Source organism: Salvelinus namaycush, chromosome 10 (assembly GCF_016432855.1).
Source record: "Salvelinus namaycush isolate Seneca chromosome 10, SaNama_1.0, whole genome shotgun sequence".
Taxonomy (NCBI): Eukaryota; Metazoa; Chordata; class Actinopteri; order Salmoniformes; family Salmonidae; genus Salvelinus; species Salvelinus namaycush.
Genome location: NC_052316.1, coordinates 3,496,740 through 3,524,344, shown reverse-complemented (window position 1 = coordinate 3,524,344; position 27,605 = coordinate 3,496,740). Strand labels below are relative to the sequence as shown.

Here is a 27,605-nt window from a genome sequence, read left to right as displayed (position 1 = left end):
AAAGACAAACTAGTTCTTAATGCAATCGCTGATTTACATTTTTTAAATTATCCTTACTTTTCAATACAGGTTGCGCCGAGCGAAGCTATACAAAACAAAATGGCGGCGTAAGCGTGTAACATTTTTCGACAGAAACACGATTTATCATCATAAATTGTTCTTACTGTGAGCTGTTCTTCCATCAGAATCTTGGGCAAAGAATCCTTTCTTGGGTCTAATCTTCTTTTGGTCGAAAGATGTCCACTTGTCCGTCGAAATGCCCACTAACGTACGACCGGGACCCCCAAACGTGCCCAGCGCTTCAAAGTGCACAACAAAGCAATGCCTCAAAATCGCACTAAAAGGATATAAATTGCTATACAACGGTTCAAATTAACTACCTTATGATGCTGTTAACACCTATAACGGGTAAAAACATGACCGGAGAAATATTACTTGCTAAACTAACGCTTGGAAGGAGGCGAGTCCGATGTCCTTCGCGCGCAAGGCGCAGGCAGCAAAGGGAAGCTACTTCCGGTATTTTCTGTTTTATACAGCCCCTGATTGCGCAATCGACTCCATTCAAAGCGTGATCACGCACTGACATCCAGGGGAAGACGTAAGACGTGTCTGTTTCTCCATAGCATTTACACGGACCTTTAAACTGACTCCAGATCAGTGGCCAAAATGTTTGAAATCTGACTCCCTATAATGAAAAGTGCTGTAGATTGAGTTCTGTTTCACTCAGAGACAAAATTCCAACGGCTATAGAAACTAGAGAGTGTTTTCTATCCAATAATAATAATAATATGCATATTGTACGAGCAAGAATTGAGTAGGAAGCCGTTTAATCTGTAGTGCAAATTATGCTAATGAAAAACAGCACCCCCTATATTCGCAAGAAGTTAATGAATTTGATTAATATTATGGTGTTTCTATTCCAAGAAATAGGGTTTCGTAAATAATTCCCGTGTTTTGCGGGCATGTGGGGGATTGGGGTTCTATTCCCCGACAGGGAGAAATGAGTAGACTGTCCTTGTAAATAAGAATTTGTTCTTAACTGATTCCATATGTGTTATTTCATAGTTGTATTCACCATTATTCTACAATGTAGAAAATAGTAAAAATAAAGAAATCACTGGAATGAGTAGGTGTGTCCAAACATTTGAGGCCATCAAGACGTTTTGGCTAGAGAAATTGACAATAGTACAATGCAACAAATACATTGATCTTCTCAGCAAGGTTTTAGCCGTGGTCGTGGAGCAGGGTGGAAGTGCAACTGAAATGTAGTTTAAATAACCATCTGCATTTTGAATGTGTTTTTTCTAATTATTTCATTAACGAAAGCATAAAGATGTTGATGAAGAAATACTGTACAGCTGTTTTGAGTTAGAAATGTAACACTTTAGAGTACTTAAGCATCGAATACATTGCAGATAGGGGGATGTTCACACCTACAGTATAAAGAGTCTACTGTCCTGCTAATTGAGCTACACTTGTAAACCTGTTTTCAAAATGCCACCAGCAGTCCATCACCACTGTAAATAAAAACTAAGTATCTTGTTTACATCTTGTTTACATTCTTTATTGTAATCACAATGCCACAAATAAATTGTATCTACCTTTCCAATTACTTTTAGAGTTTGGGATTCATTTGATTAATATTAGGGTGCTTATATTCCAAGAAAAATGTAAAACCCTCTGGGTTTCCGTTAGGATGTAACTAAAATTATGGCACTGTACAACGTGACGGTCGGGCGTAGGCTAAACAGTACTGAGCTATTTAGCTAAGAATATGTCTCATGTGCGCGGCTCTGCGGCTTATCCCGTGCCTCCTACCCTCGTGCCTTAAACATTGCGCGCTTTCAGTGGATACAGCTAGAGAACTGCAAGGCAATCCCATTGTGCGCCACTCAGGAGCCAAGACCAATATGGCCAAAATATATTGTCCTGCTAAAAACATGGTTAGTAATATATATGTGAGAATATCCAAGGGGCTTTCATATAATTCTAAATTAATCATAATAATAATCGCTTTGCTTAAAAAATAACAATATTTTGGACATTTTGTTTTCAAATAACGTAAAAAGAACGAGAAAAAGGCCATTCTTGAACATGGGGTGAGACATTGTTACTAATTTGTAAATAAAGCCAGTTTGTTATTTAGAATGAATTTCTGTTTTTAGAGGGAGAGAAACCAAAAACCATCTCATGGGTCTTCCAGTCAAGGCCAGCACGGGTATTGAACCAGCATCTGTAGCAACACTGCTATGCTGCTATGCAGTGTCTTAAACCGTTGCGCCACCCAGGCGCTGTACAAGGTGGCCGGTCGGGAGTGGCCTACAGTACTATAGTAAGAGCAAAATAATCCTAAAAAAATAAAAAACCTTAGTGTAACAACAGTTTTAGTAAGTAATCCTGAAGTCGTGCAGAATTATCAGTTTCTATTTAGGTTTATGTCGCCCATTAATTGTTAGTTAGAGACACAGTAGGACCCAAAAGCATAATCAGTGCTCGAACTCCCCCATGTGCTGGTCTGGAGCAATGAAGTGGCATCGCAGGGTACCGTACTAAACCACAAATTACCTCTAAGTACCGCAGCATAATCACAAAACTTTTAGTGGAGCAACCACTGTACAAACTAGCTGGTCTTCTGTCAAAAATATAAACAAATCATATAAAAACAGCCAAAACCGAATATGTAAATAAGAAAAATAATACATAGGACTTATATAGCACTTTTCAAGGACCCAAAGTCACTTTACAATTGTAGGAATGAAAAGAAAAACAAAAAAAACGAGTGAAAACAAAACATCAGACTAAACAAAAACATGAATAAAGACCAGAAAAGTTGACAAAAACAGAGACTTAACGAAAAACAGACAAAGCACTATCAAATCAAAGTTAATGAATAAACACTCAACACTGTTACTAAACAGGTACCAGGAAGAAGCGACAGTCAAGCACGAAGCCAGCAGATACTCTCGCCTGGAAATGGCATCACTATGAATATATTTATGAAATATATGTGACATATTGTACATGGACATATTTAAGTAATACATGTATTTAGACGTATTTAGAAAATACGAGTACATACTGAATGCATTTGAAATATATGTCAATATATTAGGCTTCGGTATGGGTTGTATTATTTATTTTATACAGTCTTTCTTGCTCATCTTTATGAAGGGATGCAATAATTCCGGACCCCACTCAATTATTTAAAAAAATGCAGTGTGATGCAGTGCACACCACCCATGATATGTTAAAAAGTCAGATACCTTTAACGACTAGATGAAGATGCTTTGGCTTCGGATTGCGCTCGCTCTGAACAGAGCAGGTATACAAGCCGTCGTCAGTCACGTCCACTTTCTGTATCTGCAGGCTGTACTCCCCCCCACTCGATACGATAGACACACGGGGGTCCACGGACCACTTGTCATTCCCTGCGAAGATGATGCTGGAACGGTTCAACCAAGCTCCTTTAGAGATTCCATCCGAAGTGCACCTAGAAGTAGAAAAAAAAGAGAACAGTCAGATTTCAAGGAGTCTCTAAGGCTGGACGTCACTGATGACATGGCTAATCAATGACTGACCCACAAGAGCCTGTTACACATAACAGTAGACTCGTCCAAGGCCTTTTTGTGCTGTATATCGAACTCCTATGCTCGTCGTAATGCCAATGCACAAACAGATCTGGGACCAGGTTAAACATTCAGTAGTGTACACATAAAGTAAGAGCCTGTGCAAGACCCTGTACATCCACGAGGACACTATGATAGAGACCAATGGTCACCAGCTGGCACAGCCACAAAGTCATATAATCTTATTTTAAACCTGCTAACTCTAATGCCTATCCCTAACCTTAAATTAAACCCAAAAGGACATTTTTGTTTTCATACATTTGTACGATAAAGCCAATTTTGACTTTGCTGCTGGACTATCTAGCGGAAATCGCTCAGTTCTGCCCCCAGGGAAAGATTCATGACAATAAACGTCAACCTTTCACAGGGGCCACTGTTTTGAAGCCAATGCGCTGACAGTTTTGTACTACTTCACATTGTTTCAAAGGATTTTTGGAAGATACAGTACCAGTCAAAAGTTTGGACACACCTACTCATTCCAGGGTTTTTATTTATTTTTTACTATTTTCTACATTGTAGAATAATAGTGAAGACACCAACACTATGAAATAACACATAAGGAATAACGTAGTAACCAAAAAAGTGTGAAATATGAAATATATTTTAGATTGGAGATTCTTCAAAGTAGCCACCCTTTGCCTTGATGACAGCTTTTCACACTTTTGGCATTCTCTCAACCAGATTCTTGAGGTAGTCACCTGGAATGCATTTCAATTAACACATGTGGGCAGGTAGGGGTGGTCTACAGAAGATAGCCCTATTTGGTAAAAGACCAAGTCAATATCATGGCAAGAACAGCTCAAATAAGCACAGAGAAATTACAACCCATCATTGCTGGCAGACATGATGGTCAGTCAATCTGGAAAATTGCAAAAAGTTTTAAAGTTTCTTCAAAAGCAGTTGCAAAAACCATCAAGCGTTATGATGAAACTGGCTCTCATGATAACCGCCACAGGAAAGGAAGACCCAGAGTTACCTCTGTTGCAGAGGTTAAGTTCATTAGAGTTAACTACACCTCAGATTGCAGACCAAATAAATGCTTCACAGAGTTCAAGTAATATACACATCTCAACATCAACTGTTCAGAGGAGACTGCATGAGTTAGGCCTTCATGGTCAAATTGCTACAAAGAAACCACTACTAAATGACACCAATAATAAGAAGAGACTTGCTTGGGCCAAGAAACATGAGCAATGGACATTAGACTGGTGGAAATCTGTCCTTTATATTTTATATTGGTCCCATGTTTCATGAGATGAAATTAAAAGATCCCCCAAAAAGTTCATATGCACAAATAGCTTATTTCTCTAAAATGTTGTGCACAAATTTGTTTTCATCTCTGTTAGTGAGCATTTCTCATTTGCCAAGATAATCCATCCACCTGACAGATGGGGCATATAAAGAAGCGGTTTAAACAGCATGATCATTACACAGGTGCACCTTGTGCTGGGGACAATAAAAGGCTACTAAAATGTGCAGTTTTGTCACACAACACAATGCCACAGATGTCTCATGTTTTGAGGGAGCGTGCAATTGGCATGCTGAGTGCAGGAATATCCACCAAAGCTGTTGCCAGATAATTGAATGTTCATTTCTCTATCATAAGCCACCTCCAACATCGTTTTAGAGAATTTGGCAGTACGTCCAACCGGCATCACAACTGTAGACTATGTGTATGGCGTCGTGTTGGCAAGCTGTTTTATTTTTATTTTTTTTATTGATCATTTTTTGTTCGTTTTTCCCCCTGTATTTTTATTTGCCATTTTTCATGATTATACAGATAACAGACAGAACAGTTAGAGGGCCGAACACACACGGCTCCCATACCAAATCAAACCCACCCCAGCCCCCCCATGCTCTACCCATGCTCTAACATAGCCCCACCCCAAAACCAGACTTAAAGCAGGCATGATATACAATAAGTAATATAATCAAATAGTAAAAAAAATACAAAGATGTTATAAAACAAAAAGTTAAAAAAGGGGGAAAAATAATGACACAAGTTCTAATTCGGGTTGGTGTATGGAGTTGTGAAATTAGCTGGGTCCATGTCTTCTACAAAGGTTAGGAAAGGTCGGCAGATATTTTAAAATGTAAATGCAGATCCCCTAACGGAGTAGTGTATTTTCTCTAGCTTGTTGCATATATTCGTTTATCCAATAGTTAAAAGTAGGAGGAAACCGATCCTTCCACTTAAATAGTATAAGACGTCTAGCTAGAAGAGTAGTAAATACCAGCATGTTGCCCATAGAACTGTTTAGAAGGGCCTCCTGTGGTGCTACTCCGAATAATGCAATAAAGGCAGAAGGTTCTATAGGTCTCTCCAGTATCTTAGAAAACATCTAGAAATCTGTCAATTTTGGGCATGTCCAAAACATGTAAATAAACATGTAATAAAGCAAGAGCCTGCTTATATCGGTCACAAGTGGGATCTATTTCTGGTCTAATCTTGGATAAAGTTGCCTTTGACCAATGCAGCCGATGAACTATTTTAAATTGACTTAGACATAGATGAAGAAGGTATTATCTGAAGCATACTCTGCCAAGTTGTTCACCTAAAACCTCTTCCCTTTGGTTCTTCTCATATTTCAAGTATATACATTGAAATAAGGGTTCACTTTAAAAATATAATCTAGAAGGGAGGTAGGTGGGTGTGATGGGAAGTGACTAGAGTATGAAGATATAAAACTACGCAATTGCAGGTTCCTAAAGAAATGGGATCTAGGAATATTGAACTATTGTACTAACTGCTAAAAGATGTAAAATCCATATCAATGTACAAGTCGTTCAGTGAGGAGATCCCTTTTCCAGACCAGATATAAAACACCCGGTCTGATAATGATGGAGAGAATGTATGGTTCTTTAATAATTTGAAAATTCACTAAGACCAAACGATCGCCTGAACTGTGCAGATTTTTTGAGAATGTTTCACAGTAGTGTTTCTAGTGTATTTGGAAACAGGCTCAGCTAATGCAATTTTTGCACAGACTATGGCAGCTAAAGAGGTGGGGCCTCAAAATGAGATCTCCGAGGTCAACCATTTCGGGCCTGTAACATCAGGGATTTCTGTCATCCAATATAGGATGATTCTTAATACTGAAGTGCAAGACCACCCTGAGGATGAGATCTCTGCAATACGCTCTTACATATCCAAGGGTTTTTCTTCTTTCAGATAAAAGCAGATATCAGTTTATCTATGGAGATAAAAAAAAAGATTTAGTAGGAAAGATAAGAATACATTGAAATAAGTAGAAAAACTTAGGTTATACATTCATTTTAACAGTGTTCAATCTTTGGCCCAAAGAAAGAGAAGGTAAATCCCACCGTTCAAGATCATGTTTCAGAATGAGTATCAAGGGAGGGAAAATGGCTTTATAGAGATCTTTGAAATCGTGTGTGACCCAAATTCCCAAATATTTCAATTTCTGTATAGTCACTCTGAAGGGCGAATGACTAAAATAAGTTTGCATGGCTGAAGGATTAATAAGCATCAATTCACTTTTTGTAGATTAACCTTATACCCGGATATTTTACCAAATGTCTTTAGTAGAACCTGGATCCCAGTTAAAGGGTCGGACACATATAAAAGCATGTCTAAGCCCCTTCTTCAAATACCTTTGATAGCGGTGTTATTACGTATTGCTATGTCTCAATTGCAATGGCAAACAGCTGAGGGGATAGAGAACAACCTTCTCTTGTCCCACGTTGAAGTTGGAAATAAGATGAAAGGTTATTGTTTGTGCACACTGCAGCCATAGAGGAGGAGTAAAGAACTTTGATCCAGGACATAAAATTGGGACTGAATCCAAATTGTTTGAGAGTATAAAATAGATAATCCCACATCTCGCGATCAAACGCCTTCTCAGCATCAAGTGATAACAATATCTCTGGAGTGTCAGATGAAGAGGGATTATAAAGTATATTATAAAGACATCTGATGTTGAAAAAAGAATGATGATTTTTAATGAAACCAGTTTGTAGAGATAATGAGGGAGCGGCAGGCAATATTCTTAGAAAGTATCTTTACATCGCAATTCAGTAAAGAAATTGGCATATATGAACAGCACAAGTTTTTTTTTCCTTTTTCAGAATAAGTTAAATGAACTCAGCAAAAAAAGAAAAGTCCTCTCATTGTGAACTGCGTTTATTTTCAATGAACATAACACGATTCAACAACTGAGACATAAACTGAACAAGTTCCACAGACGTGACTAACATAAATTGAATAATGTGTCCCTGAACAAAAAGGGGGGGGGGGTTCAAAATCAAAAGTAGCAGTCAGTATCTGGTGTGGCCACCAGCTGCAGTAAGTACCGCAGTGCATCTCCTCCTCATGGACTGCACCAGAACTGCCAGTTATTGCTGTTATTGCAAGTTCCCGGACATTTCTGGGGGGAATGGCCCTAGCCCTCACCCTCCGATCCAACAGGTCCCAGACATGCTCAATGGGATTGAGATCCGGGCTCTTCGCTGGCCATGGCAGAACACTGACATTCCTGTCTTGCAGTAAATCATGCACAGAACGAGCAGTATGGCTGGTGGAATTTTCATGATGGAGGGTCATGTCAGGATGAGCCTGCAGGAATGGTACCACATGAGAGAGGAGGATGTCTTCCCTGTAACGCACATCATTGAGATTGCCTGCAATGACAACAAGCTCAGTCCGTTGATGCTGTGACACACCGCCCCAGACCATGACGGACCCTCCACCTCCAAATCGATCCCGCTGCAGAGTACAGGCCTCGGGGTAACGCTCATTCCTTCGACGATAAATGTGAATCCGACCATCACCCGCTGGTGAGACAAAACCGCGACTCGTCAGGGAAGAGCACTTTTTGCCAGTCCTGTCTGGTCCAGCGACGGTGGGTTTGTGCTCATAGGCAACGTTGTTTCCGGTGATGTCTGGTGAGGACCTGCTTTACAACAGGCCTACAAGCCCTCAGTCCAGCCTCTCTCAGCCTATTGTGGACAGTATGAGCACTGATGTAGGGATTGTGCGTTCCTGGTGTAGCCAACAACAACTCGGGCAGTTGTTGTTGCCATCCTGTACCTGTCCCGCAAGTGTGATGTTCAGATGTACCAATCCTGTTCAGGTGTTGTTACACGTGGTCTGCCACTGCGAGGATGATCAGCTGTCCATCCTGTCTCCCTGTAGCGCTGTCTTAGGCATCTCACAGTACCGACATTGCAATTTATTGCCCTGGCCAAATCTGCAGTCCTCATGCCTCCTTGCAGCATGCCTAAGGCACATTCAGGCAGATGAGCAGGGAGAAAGGCCTCTATAGTGTCCTAAGTTTTTATAACTGTAACCTTAATTGCCTACTGTCTGTAAGCTGTTAGTGTCTTAATGACCGTTCCACAGGTGCATGTTCATTAATTGTTTATGGTTCATTGAACAAGCATGGGAAACAGTGTTTAAACCCTTTACAATGAAGATCTGTCTAGTTATTTGGATTTTTACGAATTATCTTTGAAAGAGGGTCCTAAAAAAGGGACATTTCTTTTTTTAGCTGAGTTTACATGTTTGTCTAATTGTTAAGGGTAAAGAGTTTGAGGAGAATGATTTCTCAAATAGGGAAAGCAAGAGAGGAGAGAGTTGATCTGAGAATTTTTTATAGAATTCGCTCGGAAATCTGTCAGTTCCAGGGGATTTACCACACTGCATAGATTTAATTGCCAACACAATCGCTTCTACAGAGAACTGTTCTTCTAATTCAGCAGCTATCTCAGGTTTAACTGTAGGATAGCTAAGTTCTCAAAGAAGGTGTTGAGTAAGGAAGCACTACCAGCGGATTCCGAAGTGTATAATTGTGAGTAAAAGTTATGAAAGCATGAATTGACCTCTAAATACATTTATTTCTCAGCTCGTCAGTTATCTCAGTTATGGCTTGATTTGCGGTTCTCTGATGCAGCTGGTGTGCTAGCATTTTCCCTGATTTCACTCCATGTTCATCATTTTTGTATCAAGATTTACTAATTAGATTTTCAGCTTGTCGCGTTGAAAGATCAAACTCTGTCTGAAGTGTCAAACGTTGTTTTCGTAAATCTGCGGATGAAGAGTGTGAATATGCCATATCCAAATCCAAGATTGTATTTGTAAATTCCCCTAGGTGTTGAATATTGCACTTCCTTAATCTTGCGCTGTATGAAAAAATGTGCCGCCTTAGATTAGACTTCATTGATTCCCATACTGTTGTAGGAGACATTCCATGAGTTTGATTAAGCTCGAAAAAAATCTCAATTTTAAATGATATAAAAGCAACAAAGGTTTCTTCTGATGCAGTGGCGGATTTAGGTATGGGCGACATGGGCAGCCGCCCAGGGCGGCATCTTGCCAGGGGCGGCACCAGCACAATTTTTGGGGGGAACGGTGACATTTGCACGATTGGTTTTCTATCGCTTATGTCACGTCAATGATATCACGTCACCGTGTGGGACTGTGGGTCAATTAACCTTGTCGGAGTGGGCGCCCTGATTCTAGTTTGTGAGCTAGGCAGGCTACTGCCTGCGAAGGTCTCCCACTCAGAAGTCCGAGATGAGGATGGGGGCATGGGTAGGTTGACCTCAGGTCTCCCCACTGGGAGTGGATAGGGGAGTGGGGGAATCTATCAAATAGTGCACCTCTAACTTTGTACAGTACTAATGCAATTAGTAAAATCAGTCACACTATGAAATGATACCAAATACAGCACAATTCATTCATAATACTGTGAATATATAGTTTCACAGACATATTGTTGCATTTTTTTCTGGTTCGTTAAGAATAATATAAAACCAGTCTGCACACCACCAATGTGAATTGCCTTAGTCTTGACTCTTGGTTGACAGTGTTGGGGGATGGGTAATGTATTGATGCTCGAGTGCCAAGTCATCACACATGGATAAGAAAAGGGCTAAGCCATCAGGTGCCCAGTTTAGGAAAAAGAGGAAAGAAGAAGAGGAGAAATGCACCAAAGATAAAGGTATGCACCAATGTCATCTCTTTATGAGTATAATATTATGCATGTAATGAAATAGGCTAGTATAACACTAGTGTTTGTTAGCCTATGTTGCTTGCATTGCTATTACACATATGGCGACAATATTCCCTTTTCTGTCCAACTAGCTTACATAACATTGGATATCATTTCACACAGTTTCATCATGATAATGTGTGTAGCCTGCAGCAAAACGATTACAACCTAACTTGCACATTATTGATTTGGTTAACTTTCATTGAGGTGACATAAAGGTTTTCTGTGATTGTATTGACTAGGTCCGGAGCTCAGTAAGGGGACTTTCAAATGCTGTAGGCTAACTTAAAGGACGTCTATATTAGGCTGATATTTTGTATCTTTTGTGATATATTGAGTCTTTTGGGTGTCTTATGCCTAGAATTAGCTAAGGAGGTTGTATGGTTCACTTGGTTGACATGGCATGTATATTTAATTGTGCAACAAATGTAGTTAGGGTGTCAGACTCATATACTGTATTTCAATGCAAATTCAGAGCCATCTACCTCCTCAGCCACACAGGTCTCTTCAGAAATGATCTCGGAGCCTCAGGATGAGGAGCCATCCACCTCCTCAGCCACACAGGTGTCTTCACAAATGTTGTCTGAGTCTGAGAATGAAGACCCATTTGCTTCCACTTCTCCCCAGCAGGATTCTTCAAGTGTGGTTGTGTGCACGCGCACGTGTGTGTGTGTGTGTGTGTGTGTGTGTGTGTGTGTGTGTGTGTGTGTGTGTGTGTGTGTGTGTGTGTGTGTGTGTGTGTGTGTGTGTGTGTGTGTGAGGGGGGGTACACGCACATGTGTTTATGTGAGCATCCCTGTATACCATAAACAAAATAAATAATTTCCCTTTTGCAAAGTTTTAAGTTTCCATATTGTAGGTATCAATGATAAATTCATTATTACTGGGTATGTACAGTTGAAGTCGATAGTTTACATACACTTAGGTTGGAGTCATTAAAACTCATTTTTCAACCACTCCACAAATTTCTTGATAACAAACTTTAGTTTTGAGAAGTTGGTTAGGACACAAGTAATTTTTCCATCAATTGTTTACAGACAGATTATTTCACTTATAATTCACTGTATCACAATTCCAGTGGGTCAGAAGTTGACATACACTAAGATGACTGTGTCTTTAAACAGCTTGGAAAATTCCAGAAAATTATGTATTGGCTTTTTTTTTCTTCCTTTATTTAACTAGGCAAGTCATTTAAAAACAATTAACTAAGCTAATTGACATAATTTGAGTCAATTGGAGGTGTCCCTGTGGATGTATTTCAAGGCCTACCTTCAAACTCAGTGCCTCTTCGCTTGACATCATGGGAAAATCAAAAGAAATCAGCCAAGACCTCCGAAAAAACATTGTAGACCTCCACAAGTCTGGTTCATCCTTGGGAGCAATTTCCAAATGCCTGAAGGTACCACGTTCATCTGTACAAACAATAGTACGCAAGTATAAACACCATGGGACCACGCAGCTGTCATACGGCTCAGGTAGGAGAAGCGTTCTGTCTCCTAGAGATGAACGTATTTTGGTGTGAAAAGTGCAAATCAATCCAAGAACAACAGCAAATGACCTTGTGAAGATGCTGGAGGAAACATGTACAAAAGTATCTATATCAACAGTAAAACGAGTCCTATATCGACATAACCTGAATGGCCGCTCAGCAAGGAAGAAGCCACTGCTCCAAAACCGCCATAAAAAAGCCAGACTACGGTTTGCAACTGCACATGGGGACAAAGATCGTACTTTTTGGAGAAATGTCCTCTGGTCTGATGAAACAAAAATAGAACTGTTTGGCCATAATGACCATTGTTATGTTTGGAGGAAAAAGGGGGGGCTTGCAAGCCAAAGAACACCATCCCAACTGTGAAGCACGGGGGTGGCAGCATCATGTTGTGGGGGTGCTTTGCTGCAGGAGGGACTGGTGCACTTCACAAAATAGATGGCATCATGAGGCAGGAAGTTAAAGCTTGATTGCAAATTAATCTTCCAAATGGACAATGACCCCAAGCATACTTCCAAAGTTGTGGCAAAATGGCTTAAGGACAACAAAGTCAAGGTATTGGAGTGGCCAGCACAAAGCTGACCTCAATCCTATAGAAAATTTGTGGGCAGAACTGAAAAAGCGTTTGGGAGCAAGGAAGCCTACAAACCTGACTCAGTTACACCAGCTCTGTCAGGAGGAATGGGCCAAAATTCCCCCAACTTAGTGTAGGAAGCTTGTGGAAGGCTACCCAAAACGTTTGACCCAAGTTAAACAATTTAAAGGCAATGCTACCAAATACTAATTGAGTGTATGTAAACTTCTGACCCACTGGGAATGTGATCAAAGAAATGAAAGCTGAAATAAACCATTCTCTACTATTATTCTGACATTTCACATTCTTAAAATAAAGTGGTGATTCTAACTGACCTAAAACAGGGAATTTTTACTAGGATTTAACGTCAGGAATGGTGAAAAACAGAGTTGAAATGTATTTGGCTAAGGTGTATGTAAACTTCCGACTTCAACTGTAAATCTCTCATGCCTCAAAGGGGAGGAGAGATTGACTTCATCACTACTTGTTTTTTTTAAAGAAGTGTTGACATGCTGAAAGCACCGAGGTGTCTGTTTAAAATACTAGATCAGAGCTCGGACACCCTGCATTCCCTCAAGACATGCCACCAGAGTTCTTTTCACAATCCCCATGTCAAGAACAGACAACTGACAACTTCAACTGTAAGTGTGTTATTATATTTGTGTAATTGTGTGATATAGGATTTGTGCACTTTAGTTTTATTTGTGTGTTTTTTGTTAGCAATAGGGTAATAGTGTAATGATTCAACTCTGTTTTTTATTGTTTTTATATATTTTGGCTTTGTAACTTCTTTTTGATATTTATGAGTGTTCTTTTTGTATATATTTTTATATTTATATAGTTTTAAATGTTATGATAATTGGCTGTGTATTTGGTATAAGTAGTTTAATAGTGTTGGGTTGTAATTGGAAATACTTGCTACAGCAGAAGTTAATGGTTATATGGAGTAGCAATGTATATGATGGGGTTAATGGAGGGTGGATAAGAAGTAGGGGCCTGGAAAGTTACTAAGTAAGGGAAAAGGCAATCACATTGTTGCGGTCACTGATAAGGTTGAATAGCTGTGGATTAGTGAGGCATGTGGGCCGAGGTCAGGTCACATGAAGGGTGAAGGCACAGTTTATTACCCACATTACTTAACTTCCTGCCTAGCAACAAAGATGTAGTGTTTAGAGAAAAGGAGGAAACTCGGCATAAAGTGGGTATAAATACTTGTGCTGGTAGAAACATGTTTTTGTCTTTGCAGCTGTTTGACCCAGTGGGTGAATAAACTTGGTATGAGCTTTGACTTGTTGTTAGTTTTGTTTTGTTCGTTTTTCACTCTGTTTGTCAGAACCCAGCCATAGTAAAAGGAGAATGATCCTTAAAGACTATAGCTTGGTAATCAGTGGGCAGAAATCTATTGTCAAGGAAAAAGTAGTCTATACGTGAGAAGGTCTTATGAACTGGTGAGAAAAAAGAATACTCCCTTTGCTGTGGGATTGTGGAAATGCCACACATCAGATATGCTATATGTCTTAAGAAATTAGCTGAATTGTGGATACGGTCTTTGATGAAGATGATACCTTAGGAGAGCTACAATCCAGATTGGGCGACAGTACGCAATTCATATCACGCGTGTCCATATTTGGTAATCGAGAAAATACATTTGTGAAGAATGTTATCCCAATTTGATACATAAATGTTAGCCAAGATAACAGGTGTATTATACAGTCTTCCTACTACAATAATGAAACGGCCTGCTGTTTCTACACTACAGCCTCTACACTTGACATTGTGAACGGTATGGTTTTTACTAATTAAAATGGCTGCTCCTATAGTTTTAGAATGAACATTGGAATGATATGATTGACTGATCCATCCTCCTTTTAAACGAGAGTGGTCGAAAGTGCGGAGATGTGTCTCATGAAGAACGGCAATATCTACTTTAAGGTGATTTAAATGAAGAAAGAACCCTTTCACGTTTCACTGGGTGATTTAAAGATGTAACATTTCAGCTAGCAAAAGTGACAGCGCAACCAGCTGTCCCTCTCATGATATTAGGCCTAGCCATGTAAAGTCAGGGTGGAAAAGGATAGATACCAGATTACAAAAACTGATCCATTAAAAAAATATATTCAAAAATAGCACAAAAAAAAATAAAAATTGAAATAAAAAACATAAACAAACAATACTCTGAAGTCTGGTATGAAAAAGAAATCCCACCCAGGTCACCTGATAGAACAAGGTAACCGCTAATCCCCACACAAAGATATCCACACACAATGTGCTTGTAGTGGGGAACACTAAACCTATCGAGTAGAGAGCCCTACTGAAATAGTGAAGGATTTAAAACAAGTTGCGCATAATAAATAAATAAGAAATACTTATTTGCAACCCAAAACTCTGGTTGTTTTAAAAGAAAGTATAAAGCATTTCATAAATCACATCTTGCGGCAACGTCTTTAACTACGCTTTATCTACCCTGGATACGGTACCATCGATAAACATGAGCAGCTTCATGGTAATAAAATAAAACGTTCAAACAAAAGGAGAATTGACTCACCAGAACTAACATGCCCTACACACCGCTCGCGAATGTTGCAAAATAAATGTACACATACATTTGATTCAATCATTGCACCCACAAGGCACGCGTGCGCCAACGAGCGTCTGCGTTGCCAAGCGCTAAAATAGAAGTCAGTTCAATTTGTGACGCTGAACGCGGCGCAAGTCCCGCCTCTCCCATCTCCTCATTGGTTTATAGAAGCATATACCCACGTGCCATCTCCTCATTGGTTATACCCACGTGGGTGATTGAAAGATGAACTGAGGTCGGTCGGTCAGTTGTGGTAATACACCTTATTATGAAAGTTAGATGCCAATCGCCATATAAAGTCCAAATAAGAAAAGGCCTGGAAGGAGGACAGATGAATAGAAACAATTCGGTTCACCGTTTTATGTGTGGATTAATTCAGGTAAAATAACAGCTCAACGTTTATATCCCAAGACAAATTAGCTAGCAACAGCATGCTAGCTAAATAGGATAAATTAGCTAGCAACTGCAAGCTAGCTAGCTAAATTGCCATAAATGATTAATGCTTTTCGACCTGTCCCCAAATTATTATAATTGGTTCAGAGTTTGTTTTGATATTTCAACCTGTGTGTCGTGATCGTGTTTGGTGTGGCGGGACAAAATAAATCTGCGTACGATGGCACACGCGGACACATGAGCGAGTCCGGTTTGGGTATGGTGTTAGGCACTAACGTTACCTAATAATAACAATATCAACTGATGCCACTGGCAACGCTTTACAGTATCTACAAAAGAGAGACTGAGTCTGCAGTGGTAGACACATTCGTCCATTACCCTAATCTCCAAATAGGTGAACATTCATCCACACAGTGGCGTGCCGTGGGCCTGGGGCCTGGGCCTTCAGTGAGGTACTACACAGTCCCACCCGAATTAATCCACCTCTTATTACCATCATTATGATGCCACTATACATTTAGACAGAAACGCAGTATAACCAGGCGTTGCGTCACCTTGAAATTGACAAATTGACATTTTTGGGTAAACAGTGTTTACCCAAAAACATGACACAATCAATGAGTCTTTTCAATATTTCCCTTCACCTTTTCATTGTGCAGCTCCGTTGCCCTGCGCGCTTGTTCTTTGAGCTGTAGATCCACTCCGGTGTCCCCAAAAGTTTTCAAAAGCACCATTGCTTGTTAGTGCCCAGCCGTACTTTGGTGTCTCGTTGCTGCCTTGGTTAGACAACTCAAGTTTGCAAAGCCAGTGTGGCTCCAAACACCAAATCGATCACTTGCAAATAATAGGCATTCCCAGCAGTACAGTTTGCAGTGCTTCTCGGAGCCAAGGAGCCTGTGAGCCATTGACATCGCTCGTAGTTGAAACTTTGAAAGTGGCGAGCGAACGAAGCCCTTTCCCGCCTGTGACAGGCTTTGTGGCGTCGGGCGACCTCTCCTTACAATGTCTAACTTTTCTTGAAAAGTTTGTCTTGAGAATGGCGTTATAATTATATCCTCGACCAAATCGATATCTTCTCCTCCTTTCGCCATTTTGGGTTGAAAAAACAGCTTAGTAGTACGCGAATTAATTCGTTTATCAAATTCAGTTTCCTAGATCTCCATAGGACCTGCCTCTCAATATTGGTAATCCAATCAAAAGACGTGCACGCACTACGCCTGCTAGCTGGCTCCCGCTAGCAGGCGTACAATAGCCAACTCTAAAGCTGATTGGTTGACACTAAATTTTCATTTCCATTCACTATAAGCTACAAGCGCCCGCACTGTTGATTCTGAAGGCCTGAGGGCAGATTTTAGACCCCTGGCAACACATGATGGCTGAATATGATTGAATAAAAGATCTAACAAAGACCAGCCCTCCAAATCTCAACCTGGGGCTGGAAGCAGTGCAACCAAGAGGAAAGCTATGAAATGAAGAGTATAACTCTTACTCTGGGGAATAATTTAATACATATTTGTGGGGAAATATATTTAAAAAAAAAAATTATATTCTGATGATGTTTAGGCCAGCAGAGAAGGCCTTGCAGGCCCTGACGGCCCACCACTGCATCCACAGAACATTTGCCTTATGGGGTTCTTGGAACTCTTTCTCGTGCCGTTATATGGAGCCGGGGCAGGAAAAGACACACCATACCGAACGTCGGTCCGTCCATGGAGCAGATTCTTGACATTGTAAAAAGCAGCACGGTTACGAGAACTGCTGGGGGCATAGTCTTGGAAGATAGAGATGGGTGCTTTGTTGCATCGAAGTGGGCCAAATTCTCTGTCACGCCGAAGAACATCAAAACAATCCTGATAGTAGTGTAGTTTAGCCACAAGGACACAAGGTTTTCCACCAGCCTTTCTTGCTTGAGAGCCCCGATGTGAGCTCTACAAGGATGTCTTGAACCAATTTGAGAGCGTCCTTTAATAACTCTGAAACCAATGTAGAACTTAAGCACGGGTCCTCAGCTACCCCCATGATTTTAATATTGGATATTCGCATATAACATTGTAAATGTATGCATTGTTCCTTAAGGCTAGCCACATCAGTTTTAAGCTTCTTAACCGTGGTTTGTAGCATAGTCGTGTCATCTGAGCATGTTTGACAAGCCTTGGTCCATGTCGGAGACAGTTTGCTTGTTTTCTCGCTGCTCCCACTTGTTAAGGAACTCGAAATCCTCGTCATGGGCCGAGTGTTTTCTCTTTTGCCAGTGACTCCGCTGAATCTAAACTTTTGCAGGTTATGCACCATTTACGTATTTCACCAAAATAAAAGTTGAACAAAGTAAAGCACGTCATTCAAAGGCTGTGTTTCCTAGTTATTTTTGGGTCAAAGCTCAAACAAAGTATTAAATAAATGCAATTTCAGCAGGAGATCGGAAAAACATATCCAACTCCATGGCTTGCTCACTAGTGCCCCCCTGGGCGAGCTGTTTGCTGATGTCAACGTTGTGAACAGAGTGCCCCATGGTAGCGGTGGGGTTAGGGTAAGGGCAGGCATAAGCTACAGACAATGAACACAATTGCAAGTTATCGATGGCATAGAGATGCTGTGACGAGATCCTGAGGCCCATTGTCATGCCATTCATCTCCCGCCATCACCTCTTGTTTCAGCATGATGATGCATGCCCCATGTTGCAAGGATCTGTAGACAATTCCTGGGAGCTTAAAATGTCCCCTGTTCATGGCCTGCATACTCACCAGACATTTCACCCATTGAGCTGTTTGGGATGCTCTGGATCAACTTGTACGACAGCGTGTTCCAGTTAGGGCTAATATCCAGCAACTTCGCACAGCCATTGAAGAGGATTGGGACAACATTCCACAGGCCACAATCATCAGCCAGATCAAATCTATGCAAAGGAGATGTGTTGCGCAGCATGAGGGAAATGGTGGTCACACCGGATACTGACTGGTGTTCTGATCCACGCCCGTCTTTAAAAAATAAGTTATCTGTGACCAACAGATGCATATCTGTATTCTCAGTCATGTGAAATCCATAGATTAGATCAGACTGATTTCTTATTATGAACTGTAACTCAGTAAAATCGTTAAAATTGTTGCATGTTGTGTTTATATTTTTGTTCAGTATATATTCCAATATGCATTTAAATGTATTTGTAAGAAATCTACAGTGTACAAAACATGAAGAACACCTACTCCTTCCATGACAAAGACTGACCAGGAGAAAGCTATGATCCCTTATTGATGTTTTATTCAACTAGGCAAGTCAGTTAAGAACAAATTCTTATTTTCAATGACGGCCTACCCCAGCAAACCCTCCTCTAACCCGGAAGACGCTGGGCCAATCTACTCTGGACGGATCTGACTTAGAATATGTGGACAACTACAAATACCTAGGTGTCTGGCTAGACTGTAAACTCTCCTTCCAGACTCACATTAAGCATCTCCAATCCAAAATTAAATCTAGAATCGGCTTCCTATTTCGCAACAAAGTCTCCTTCACTCACGCTGCCAAACATACCCTCGTAAAACTGACTATCCTACCGATCCTCCACTTCGGCGATGTCATTTACAAAATAGCCTCCAACACTCTACTCATCAAATTGGATGTAGTCTATCACAGTGCCATCTGTTTTGTCACCAAAGCCCCAAATACCACCCACCACTGCGACCTGTATGCTCTCGTCGGCTGGCCCTCGCTACATATTTGGTCGCCAAACCCACTGGCTCCAAGTCACCTATAAGTCTTTGCTATGTAAAGGGCTGCCTTATCTCAGCTCACTGGTCACCATAGCAACACCCACCCGTAGCACGCGCTCCAGCAGGTATATCTCATTGGTCATCCCCAAAGCCAACACCTCCTTTGGCCTCCTTTCCTTCCAGTTCTCTGGTGCCATTGACTGGTACGAATTGCAAAAATCGCTGAAGTTGGAGACTTTTATCTCCCTCAACTGGCCTACCTGGTTTATTAAAGGTGAAATAAAAAATAAAATAAAAACATCCAGACAATTTAACACAACTGTGGGAAGCATTGGAGTCAACATGGGCCAGCATTCATGTGGAACGCTTTCGACACCTTGTAAAGTTCATGCCCCAACAAATTGAGGTTGTTCTGAGGGTAAAAGACGGTACAACGCAATATTAGGAAGATGTAAAATGTATAACATGCACTTATGTTAAAGGTGCTGCATGTTCATCCAACGTCTGCATTGTCCATACAGCATTTACTGCGATGGGGCCTCCACAGAGGTCAGAGCAAACATACTTTTTGAGCTTCGCGGAGCAGCGCAGAGCTGTTGTCAAGGAAGGGAGTTTGTGTTTATACAGAACCTCCTGTCCCACCTACCGTCAACCAATCATGTCAATGTGGAGCTATACGGCGCCCACTGCATTGTAAAAAACATTCTGAGGCGCACAGCTCAATGTGGCTTCTGCATGCCTCCGGAGGCTCCGCAATTGCGTCACACCCTGCATACGGAGTCACAACCAAATTTTCAGATCAATAATAAATAGGCTCATATTCTCATTCAGACTGCAAAACTAGCAGGGTAAATGCTTAGGTCTTAATCACAGAACACAACTAAACACATTAACTGGCATGACAATCCGGCTCATGGGAGGCCAAAAAGGACTTTGAGAAAGCCACACCGTCAACAAGCCACACTTCCAAGTCTTTTAATAGGCTGTCGCTGCTACAATATATTTTGTCAAAATGCATTTTTATTTTACTTCACACCAAAAGCAATATGAAAAAAATAACTTGCTAAAGTGTCAAAATGCAGCATTTTGATATGTCCCACCATGCACCCTCTGTGACCTGAAAGATTTTCACCAACTAACCCCCAAAAGTTTTCACCATTATTGTAAAGCACTGGTTAGTTTGTTGCATTGACAAAGTTATTTCTGAAGATTATTATTTATTTCATGTGATTAGTGATTCATTCACGTCTCTCCTTCATTTTAAGGTCAACCCTGTTACGTGAACTGAATTCTCGTTTTAATATGGTGAAACTATTCCTTTTCAAATATTTATTTCACAAGAAACATTGAACATCTAACAGTTATTAAATCATTCTGTAAAACTGAATGACTACCGACCAGTTGCACTCACTTCCGTCATCATGAAGTGCTTCGAGAGGCTAGTCAAAGACCATATCACCTCCTCCCTCCCCGACACACTCTACCCTCTCCAATTTGCCTACCGCTCAGACAGATCCACGTACAACGCAATCGCCATTGCACTGCACACTGCCCTTACCCACCTTGACAAAACAATGGCATATGTGAGGATGTTGTTCATTGACTACAGCTCGGCGTACACATCTCACATGGACACCGTGGTGAAGAAGGCACGACAGCGACTCTTCAACCTCAGGATGCTGAAGAAATTTGGCCTGTCTCCGAGGGCGTTCACAGTGTTCTACAGGAGTACCATTGAGAGCATACTGCCGGGCTGCATCACAGCCTGGTACGGCAACTCTACCGCCACGGACCGCAAGGAACTTCAGAGGGTGATACGTGCAGCCGAATGCACCATTGGGTGCACACTGCCTAGCCTACAGGACACCTACCACCCCAGGAGTCGCAGAAAGGCCAAGAAGATCACCAGGGACCCCAGACACCCAAGCAATGCCCTGTTCTCCCCGGTTCAATCACTCAGACTTCCAAACCCAGTCACTTACAGTGCATATGAAAAGTATTCAGACCCCTTGACGTTTTACACATTTTGTTTCAGCCTTAATATAAAATGTATTAAATCGTTTTTTCCCTCATCAATCTACACACAATACCCCATAATGACAAAGCATAAACAGGGTTTTATAAAATTTTGCAAATTTATAAAAAATATAAAAAACTTAAATATTACATTAACATAAGAATTCAGACCCTTTACTCAGTACTTTGTTGAAGCACCTTTGGCAGCGATTACAGCCTTGAGTCTTCTTGGGTATGACACTACAAGCTTGGCACAACTGTATTGGAGAGTTTCTCCCCTTCTTCTCTGCAGATCCTCTCAAGCTGTGTCAGGTTGGATGGGGAGCGTCGCGGCACAGCTATTTTCAGGTCTTTCCAGAGATGTTCGATCGGATTCCAGTCCGGGTTCTGGCTGGGCCCTCAAGGACATACAGAGACTTGTTCTGAAGCCACTCCTGCATTGTATTGGCTGTTTGCTTAGGGTCATTGTCCTGTTGGAAGGTGATCCTTCACACCAGTCTGAGGTCCTGAGCAGGTTTATCATCAAGATCTCTCTGTACTTTGCGCCATACATATTTCCCTCGATCCTGACTAATCTCCCAGTCCCTGCCGCTGAAAAACATCCCCCCACCATGCTTCACCATAGAGATGGTGCCAGGTTTCCTCCAGATGTGACGCTTGGCATTTAGGCCAAAGAGTTCAATCTTGGTTTCATCAGACAAGGCTGTCATGTGCCTTTTCATGAGGAGTGGCTTCCGTCTGGCCACTCTACAATAAAGGCCTGATTGGTGGAGTGCTGTAGAGATGGTTGTCCTTCTGGAAGGTTCTCTGATCTCCACAGAGGAACTCTGGAGCTCTGTCAGAGTGACCATTGGCTTCTTGGTCACCTCCCTGACAAAGGCCCTGGTCGAGCAGCCAGCTCTAGGAAGTGTCTTGGTGGTTCCAAACTTCTTCCATTTAAGAATGATGGAGGCCACTGTGTTCTCAAATCAAATCAAAATGTATTTGTCAAGTGCACCAAATACAACAGGTGTCGACCTTACAGTGAAATGCTTACACACAGGCTCTAACCAATAGTGGAAAAAATGTATTCGGTGAACAATAGGTAAGTAAAGAAATAAAAACAACAGTGAAAAACAGTAGCGAGGCTATAAACAATAGCGAGGCTAAAAACAGTAGCGAGGCTACATACAGACACCGGTTAGTCAGGCTGATTGAGGTAGTATGTACATGTAGATATGGTAAAAGTGACTATGCATATACGATGAACAGAGAGTAGCAGTAGCGTAAAAGAGGGGTTGGTGGGTGGTGGGACACAATGCAGATAGTCCGGTTAGCCCATGTGTGGGAGAACTGGTTGGTCAGGCCAATTTAGGTAGTATGTACATATGTACATTAATGTATAGTTAAAGTGACTATGCATATATGATAAACAGAGAGTAGCAGCAGAGTACAAGAGGGGCTGGGGGGGAGGGGGCACAATGCAAATAGCCCGGGTAGCCATTTGATTACCTGTTCAGGAGTCTTATGGCTTGGGGGTAAAAACTGTTGAGAAGCCTTTTTGTCCTAGACTTGGCACTCCGGTACCGCTTGCCATGCGGTAGTAGAGAGAACAGTATATGACTGGGGTGGCTGGGGTCTTTGACAATTTTTAGGGCCTTCCTGGGTGGCAGGCAGCTTAGCCCCAGTGATGTACTGGGCCGTATGCACTACCCTCTGTAGTGCCTTGCGGTCGGAGGCCGAGCAATTGTCGTACCAGGCAGTGATGCCACCAGTCAGGATGCTCTCGATGTTGCAGCTGTAGAACCTTTTGAGGATCTCATGACCCATGCAAAATCATTTTAGTTTCCTGAGGGGGAATAGGCTTTGTCGTGCTATCATCACGACTGTCTTGGCGTGTTTGGACCATGATAGTTTGTTGGTGATGTGGACACCAAGGAACTTGAAGCTCTCAACCTGCTCCACTACAGCCCCGTCAATGAGAATGGGGGCGTGCTCGGTCCTCCTTTTCCTGTAGTCCGCAATCATCTCCTTAGTCTTGGTTACGTTGAGGGACAGGTTGTTATTCTGGCACCACCTGGCCAGGTCTCTGACCTCCTCCTACCACTATTGTGTCGTCTGCAAACTTAATGATGGTGTTGGAGTCGTGCCTGGCCATGCAGTCGTGGGTGAACAAGGAGTACAGGAGGGGACTGAGCACACACCCTTGGGGGGCTCCAGTGTTGAGGATCAGCGTGGCAGATGTGTTGCTACCTACCCTCACCACCTGGGGGCGGCCCGTCAGGAAGTCCAGGATCCAGTTGCAGAGGGAGGTGTTTAGTCCCAAGATCCTTAGCTTAGTGATGAGCTTTGAGGAAACTATGGTGTTGAACGCTGAGCTGTAGTCAACGAATAGCATTCTCACAGAAATGTTCCTTTTGTCCAGGTGGGAAAGGGCAGTGTAGAGTGCAATAGAGATTGCATCATCTGTGGATCTGTTTGGGCGGTATGCAAATTGGAGTGGGTCTAGGGTTTCTGGGATAATGGTGTTGATGTGAGCCATTACCAGCCTTCTTAGGGACCTTCAATGATGCAGAAATGTTTTTGTACCCTTCCCCAGATCTGTACCTCAACAAAATCCTGTCTCTGAGCTCTACAGACAATTATTCAACCTAATTGCTTCGTTTTTGCACTGGCATGCACTGTCAACTGTGGGACCTTATATAGACAGGTGTGTGCCTTTCCAAATCATGTCCAATCAATTTAATTTACCACAGGTGGACTACAATCATGTTGTAGAAACATCTCAAGGATGATCAATCGAAACAGGATGCACGTGAGCTCAATTTTGAGTCTCATAGCAAAGGGTCTCAATGTCTGTTTTTTATTTGTAATACATTTGCAAAAATTTCTCAAAAAATTTGTGTGTCGATTGATGAGGGAAAATAAGGCTGTAACGTACCAAAATGCGGAAAAGGTCAGGGGTCTGAACGCTTTCCAAATGCACTGTACCTTACTTGCTGCTCCCCCTATGGACAGACTTTTACTCTGCCCCCACCCCAACGACATTCATCACTGTTGCAGTTGTTCATATGTATATTATATATTTTTTAAATAATAATTTGTATAGTTTCTATTTCACTTGTTTCCAACACATGCTGTTCCCCCTGTGGTCATCCCCCCCACCCTCTCAACAGTCTTTACTCTGCCTCCACCCTAATGGACATTTATTTACTCATCACTGCTTCAGTTGTTATGATGTATATCGTGCTATTTCTACTTATATGGTCGCGTGTAGCTCAGTTGGTAGAGCAATGCGCTTGCCACGCCATGGTTGTGGTTTTGAGTCCCATGGGGGACCCCGCGTGAAAATGTATGCACTCACTACTGTAAGTCGTTCTGGATAAGAATGTAAGTCGTTCTGGATAAGAGCATCGACTAAAATGCATTTTGTTGTTTTTTTATGAACATTTTCATGATTTAATTTCACTTAGTCCTACATGTTGGAGCTCGAGGTCTAAAATGTTAGTCTCTTCCCTCAGACCATCATGCTGCTGCTAAATAGCCACCACTAGTCAGCTAAAAGCAGGAAAGCTGGTTCTTATTATTTTTTGGCCATTTTCAGTTTGTTTTTTGAAGTGAAATACGATGTGGGTCGAGCATAACATGTCAACCCTGTTACTTACCCATAGATAGCCAGGCGAGACATTTTTTAACAATTTAATGTTTTTTTGTATTCAATTGCCCTTCCCTGTTGTACACAACAAGCTTCCATTCCCCCTGTCACAAGGGGATTCATGGCTGATTTAACTACTAATTACCAGTTGGAGGGCAGGTCAAGTGGATTTTTCCCAGATGTGGTAAATTCCCACTTCCCACTTGGTTACGAACACACCATAACACCGCTAACCATACACTTTATAATACCACACTCGTTGGAAGCACAAGACCTAAACATACAGTTTTGACATATTGCGGAGTGTTGTAAGATGTATAGTTTTTGTTTAAATCAATAAAAAAAATAGAATAAGTAAATTATAAAAAACGCCTAGATTTTTTCTATTATTGAATTAAGCTGGAGAGGGACTTACTATAGCTATTTGATTTTGTATTTATTTTTAGATGGGGAAAAGTTTTTTTTACTGACCATCACAATTTCAAGTTTTGGCTTGGTGACCCACAAAATAATCTCCATTGATCAATCCGTAAAGAGTAATTTAAGAAGCCAAATTAGGAACCAATTTGGCCACTCTGTAGACTGGTCATAGCCATGCATTTCTGTAATATTGTCAGGCATTACATACATTTGAGCAAAGATGAAAATGTATGTACATGCATCTCTGGAATACATTATAAGGTGTTGCATACATTTTTAGCAAAGATGCAAATTTACGTGACGTTAAATATATTGAAATGTCTGTTTTTTTCTCGTATGGGATCAAGGCATTGTTAAAAGATTGTGACTGTGCCATTGAGAGTGCCAGCTCAAGTAATAAAGCCACCAAGGAAATCAGTCTGGCACACCACGCAAAGTCCTCACTGCCTTCCACGCCAAGAAAATGTCTGTCTGACAATGAATAGAGGACAATGGCCTAGTCCTCACTAGCATTACCCTGGGGAGGTGCTGCCCTGGAGGTATTTGGCAAAACAATGGTCAACAATAGAGACACTGGCGTATAACCCTCAATAAGTCGCTATTTTCTTACAAAACAAGGATTTGAAATTGTCTTTCCAAAGTTAGCATTTTATTTTAAGATAAAAAGGGTGAGACTACCTAGAAGTGACACATGTTCCTAAGGGGCTTGCGTTGATAATGACAAGCTGTGAAGCCATCGCAATCAAGTCATGTTTTTGCAGCTGATGATTCTTTATTCCAGTAAATTTCATCATCTATATTCATCCCCTCAAAGAGTTCCCCTCTGAAGCACATCAACACAAAACCGATCACACCCAAGGTGGGCTTTTCTTTTATCAAGTCCTTCCTTTAGAAGGCTGGCGGGTGCTGGGCTTCCCATGGTTTTACAAGAAGTTAAGTCAATTACTTCATTGACCCTGGCACATACATGTTGATGTAGCTTTTACATCTGAAATATTCATTAAATTGTGCTTTATTTATTTAATCTCCCGAAGAGGGATTTGTGAAAAGGAAGCTCATTACAAGCATTTTGTATATTTTTGGCTCACAATGAGCATCTGTTTTTTTGGTTCACCCCGTTAATTATGTGGGATACAAAAAGGGAAGCGTGAACGTGTCGAGCACCTTCTATGAATAGAGGATGATGAAAAGCCACTGTTAATTAAAGTATGGCAGTTATTAAGTGAAGCCGACCGTCGTCCTTTTAGCCAAACTCACTTAGGCACTTTGACAGTGTGCCATAATTATTGTGGTCCTCGGGAGCTGGTGTTCGCTATGCCAGGACAGTGGGTTTGATTCCCAGGACCACCCATACGTAAAATGTATGCATGCATGACAATAAGTCGCTTTGGACAAAAGAGTCTGCTAAATGGCATATTTTATATTATTATTGCTGGGACATAGGTTACACCCAGATTCTTATTTGCTTTTGAAAATGTCTTCTCAGTCGAACCGTTTGCAAAAATGCAAAAATGCTTCCTGGCACGGGCATTACAAATCTTTTCGGTGGTGCACACAGTCTACTAGTTCACATTAAGCAGATCTTTGTGTTTGGCAAATGCGATAAGCACACTTCTGTAATGGCTCCTGTGAAGGCTAAGATGGTTTAGTTATGTAATATTTACAGTTGAAGTCGGAAGTTTACATACACTTAGGTTGGAGTCATTAAAACTCGTTTTTCAACCACTCCACAAATGTATTTTTAACAAATTATAGTTTTGGCAAGTTGGTTAGGACATCTACTTTGTGCATGACACAAGTAATTTTCCCAACAATTGTTTACAGACAAATTATTTCACTTATAATTCACTGTATCACAATTCCAGCAGGTCAGAAGTTTACATACACTAAGTTGACACTGCCTTTAAACAGCTTGGAAAATTCCAGACAATGATGTGATAGCTTTAGAAACTTCTGTTAGACTAATTTACATAATTTGAGTCAATTGGAGGTGTACCTGTGGATGTATTTCAAGGCCTACCTTCAAACTCAGTGCCTCTTTGCTTGACATCATGGGAAAATCAAAAGAAATCAGCCAAGATGTCAGAAAAAAAATTGTAGACCTCCACAAGTCTGGTTCATCCTTGGGAGCAATTTCCAAACGCCTGAAGGTACCACG

The 27,605-nt window shown here is 41.3% G+C and overlaps 1 protein-coding gene across 5 annotated transcripts in view; it reads right to left on the bottom strand.

Annotated features, from left to right (window-relative positions):
• The window catches only part of negr1 (neuronal growth regulator 1), a 390,601-nt gene that overhangs the window by 271,888 nt on the left and 91,108 nt on the right, over nucleotides 1–27,605 (bottom strand). For all 5 annotated transcript variants that reach the window (XM_039002065.1, XM_039002066.1, XM_039002068.1 and 2 more), the window contains exon 2: nucleotides 3,264–3,490. In XM_039002065.1, the coding sequence (XP_038857993.1) occupies nucleotides 3,264–3,490 (227 nt within the window). The remainder of the gene's footprint in view (nucleotides 1–3,263; nucleotides 3,491–27,605) is intronic.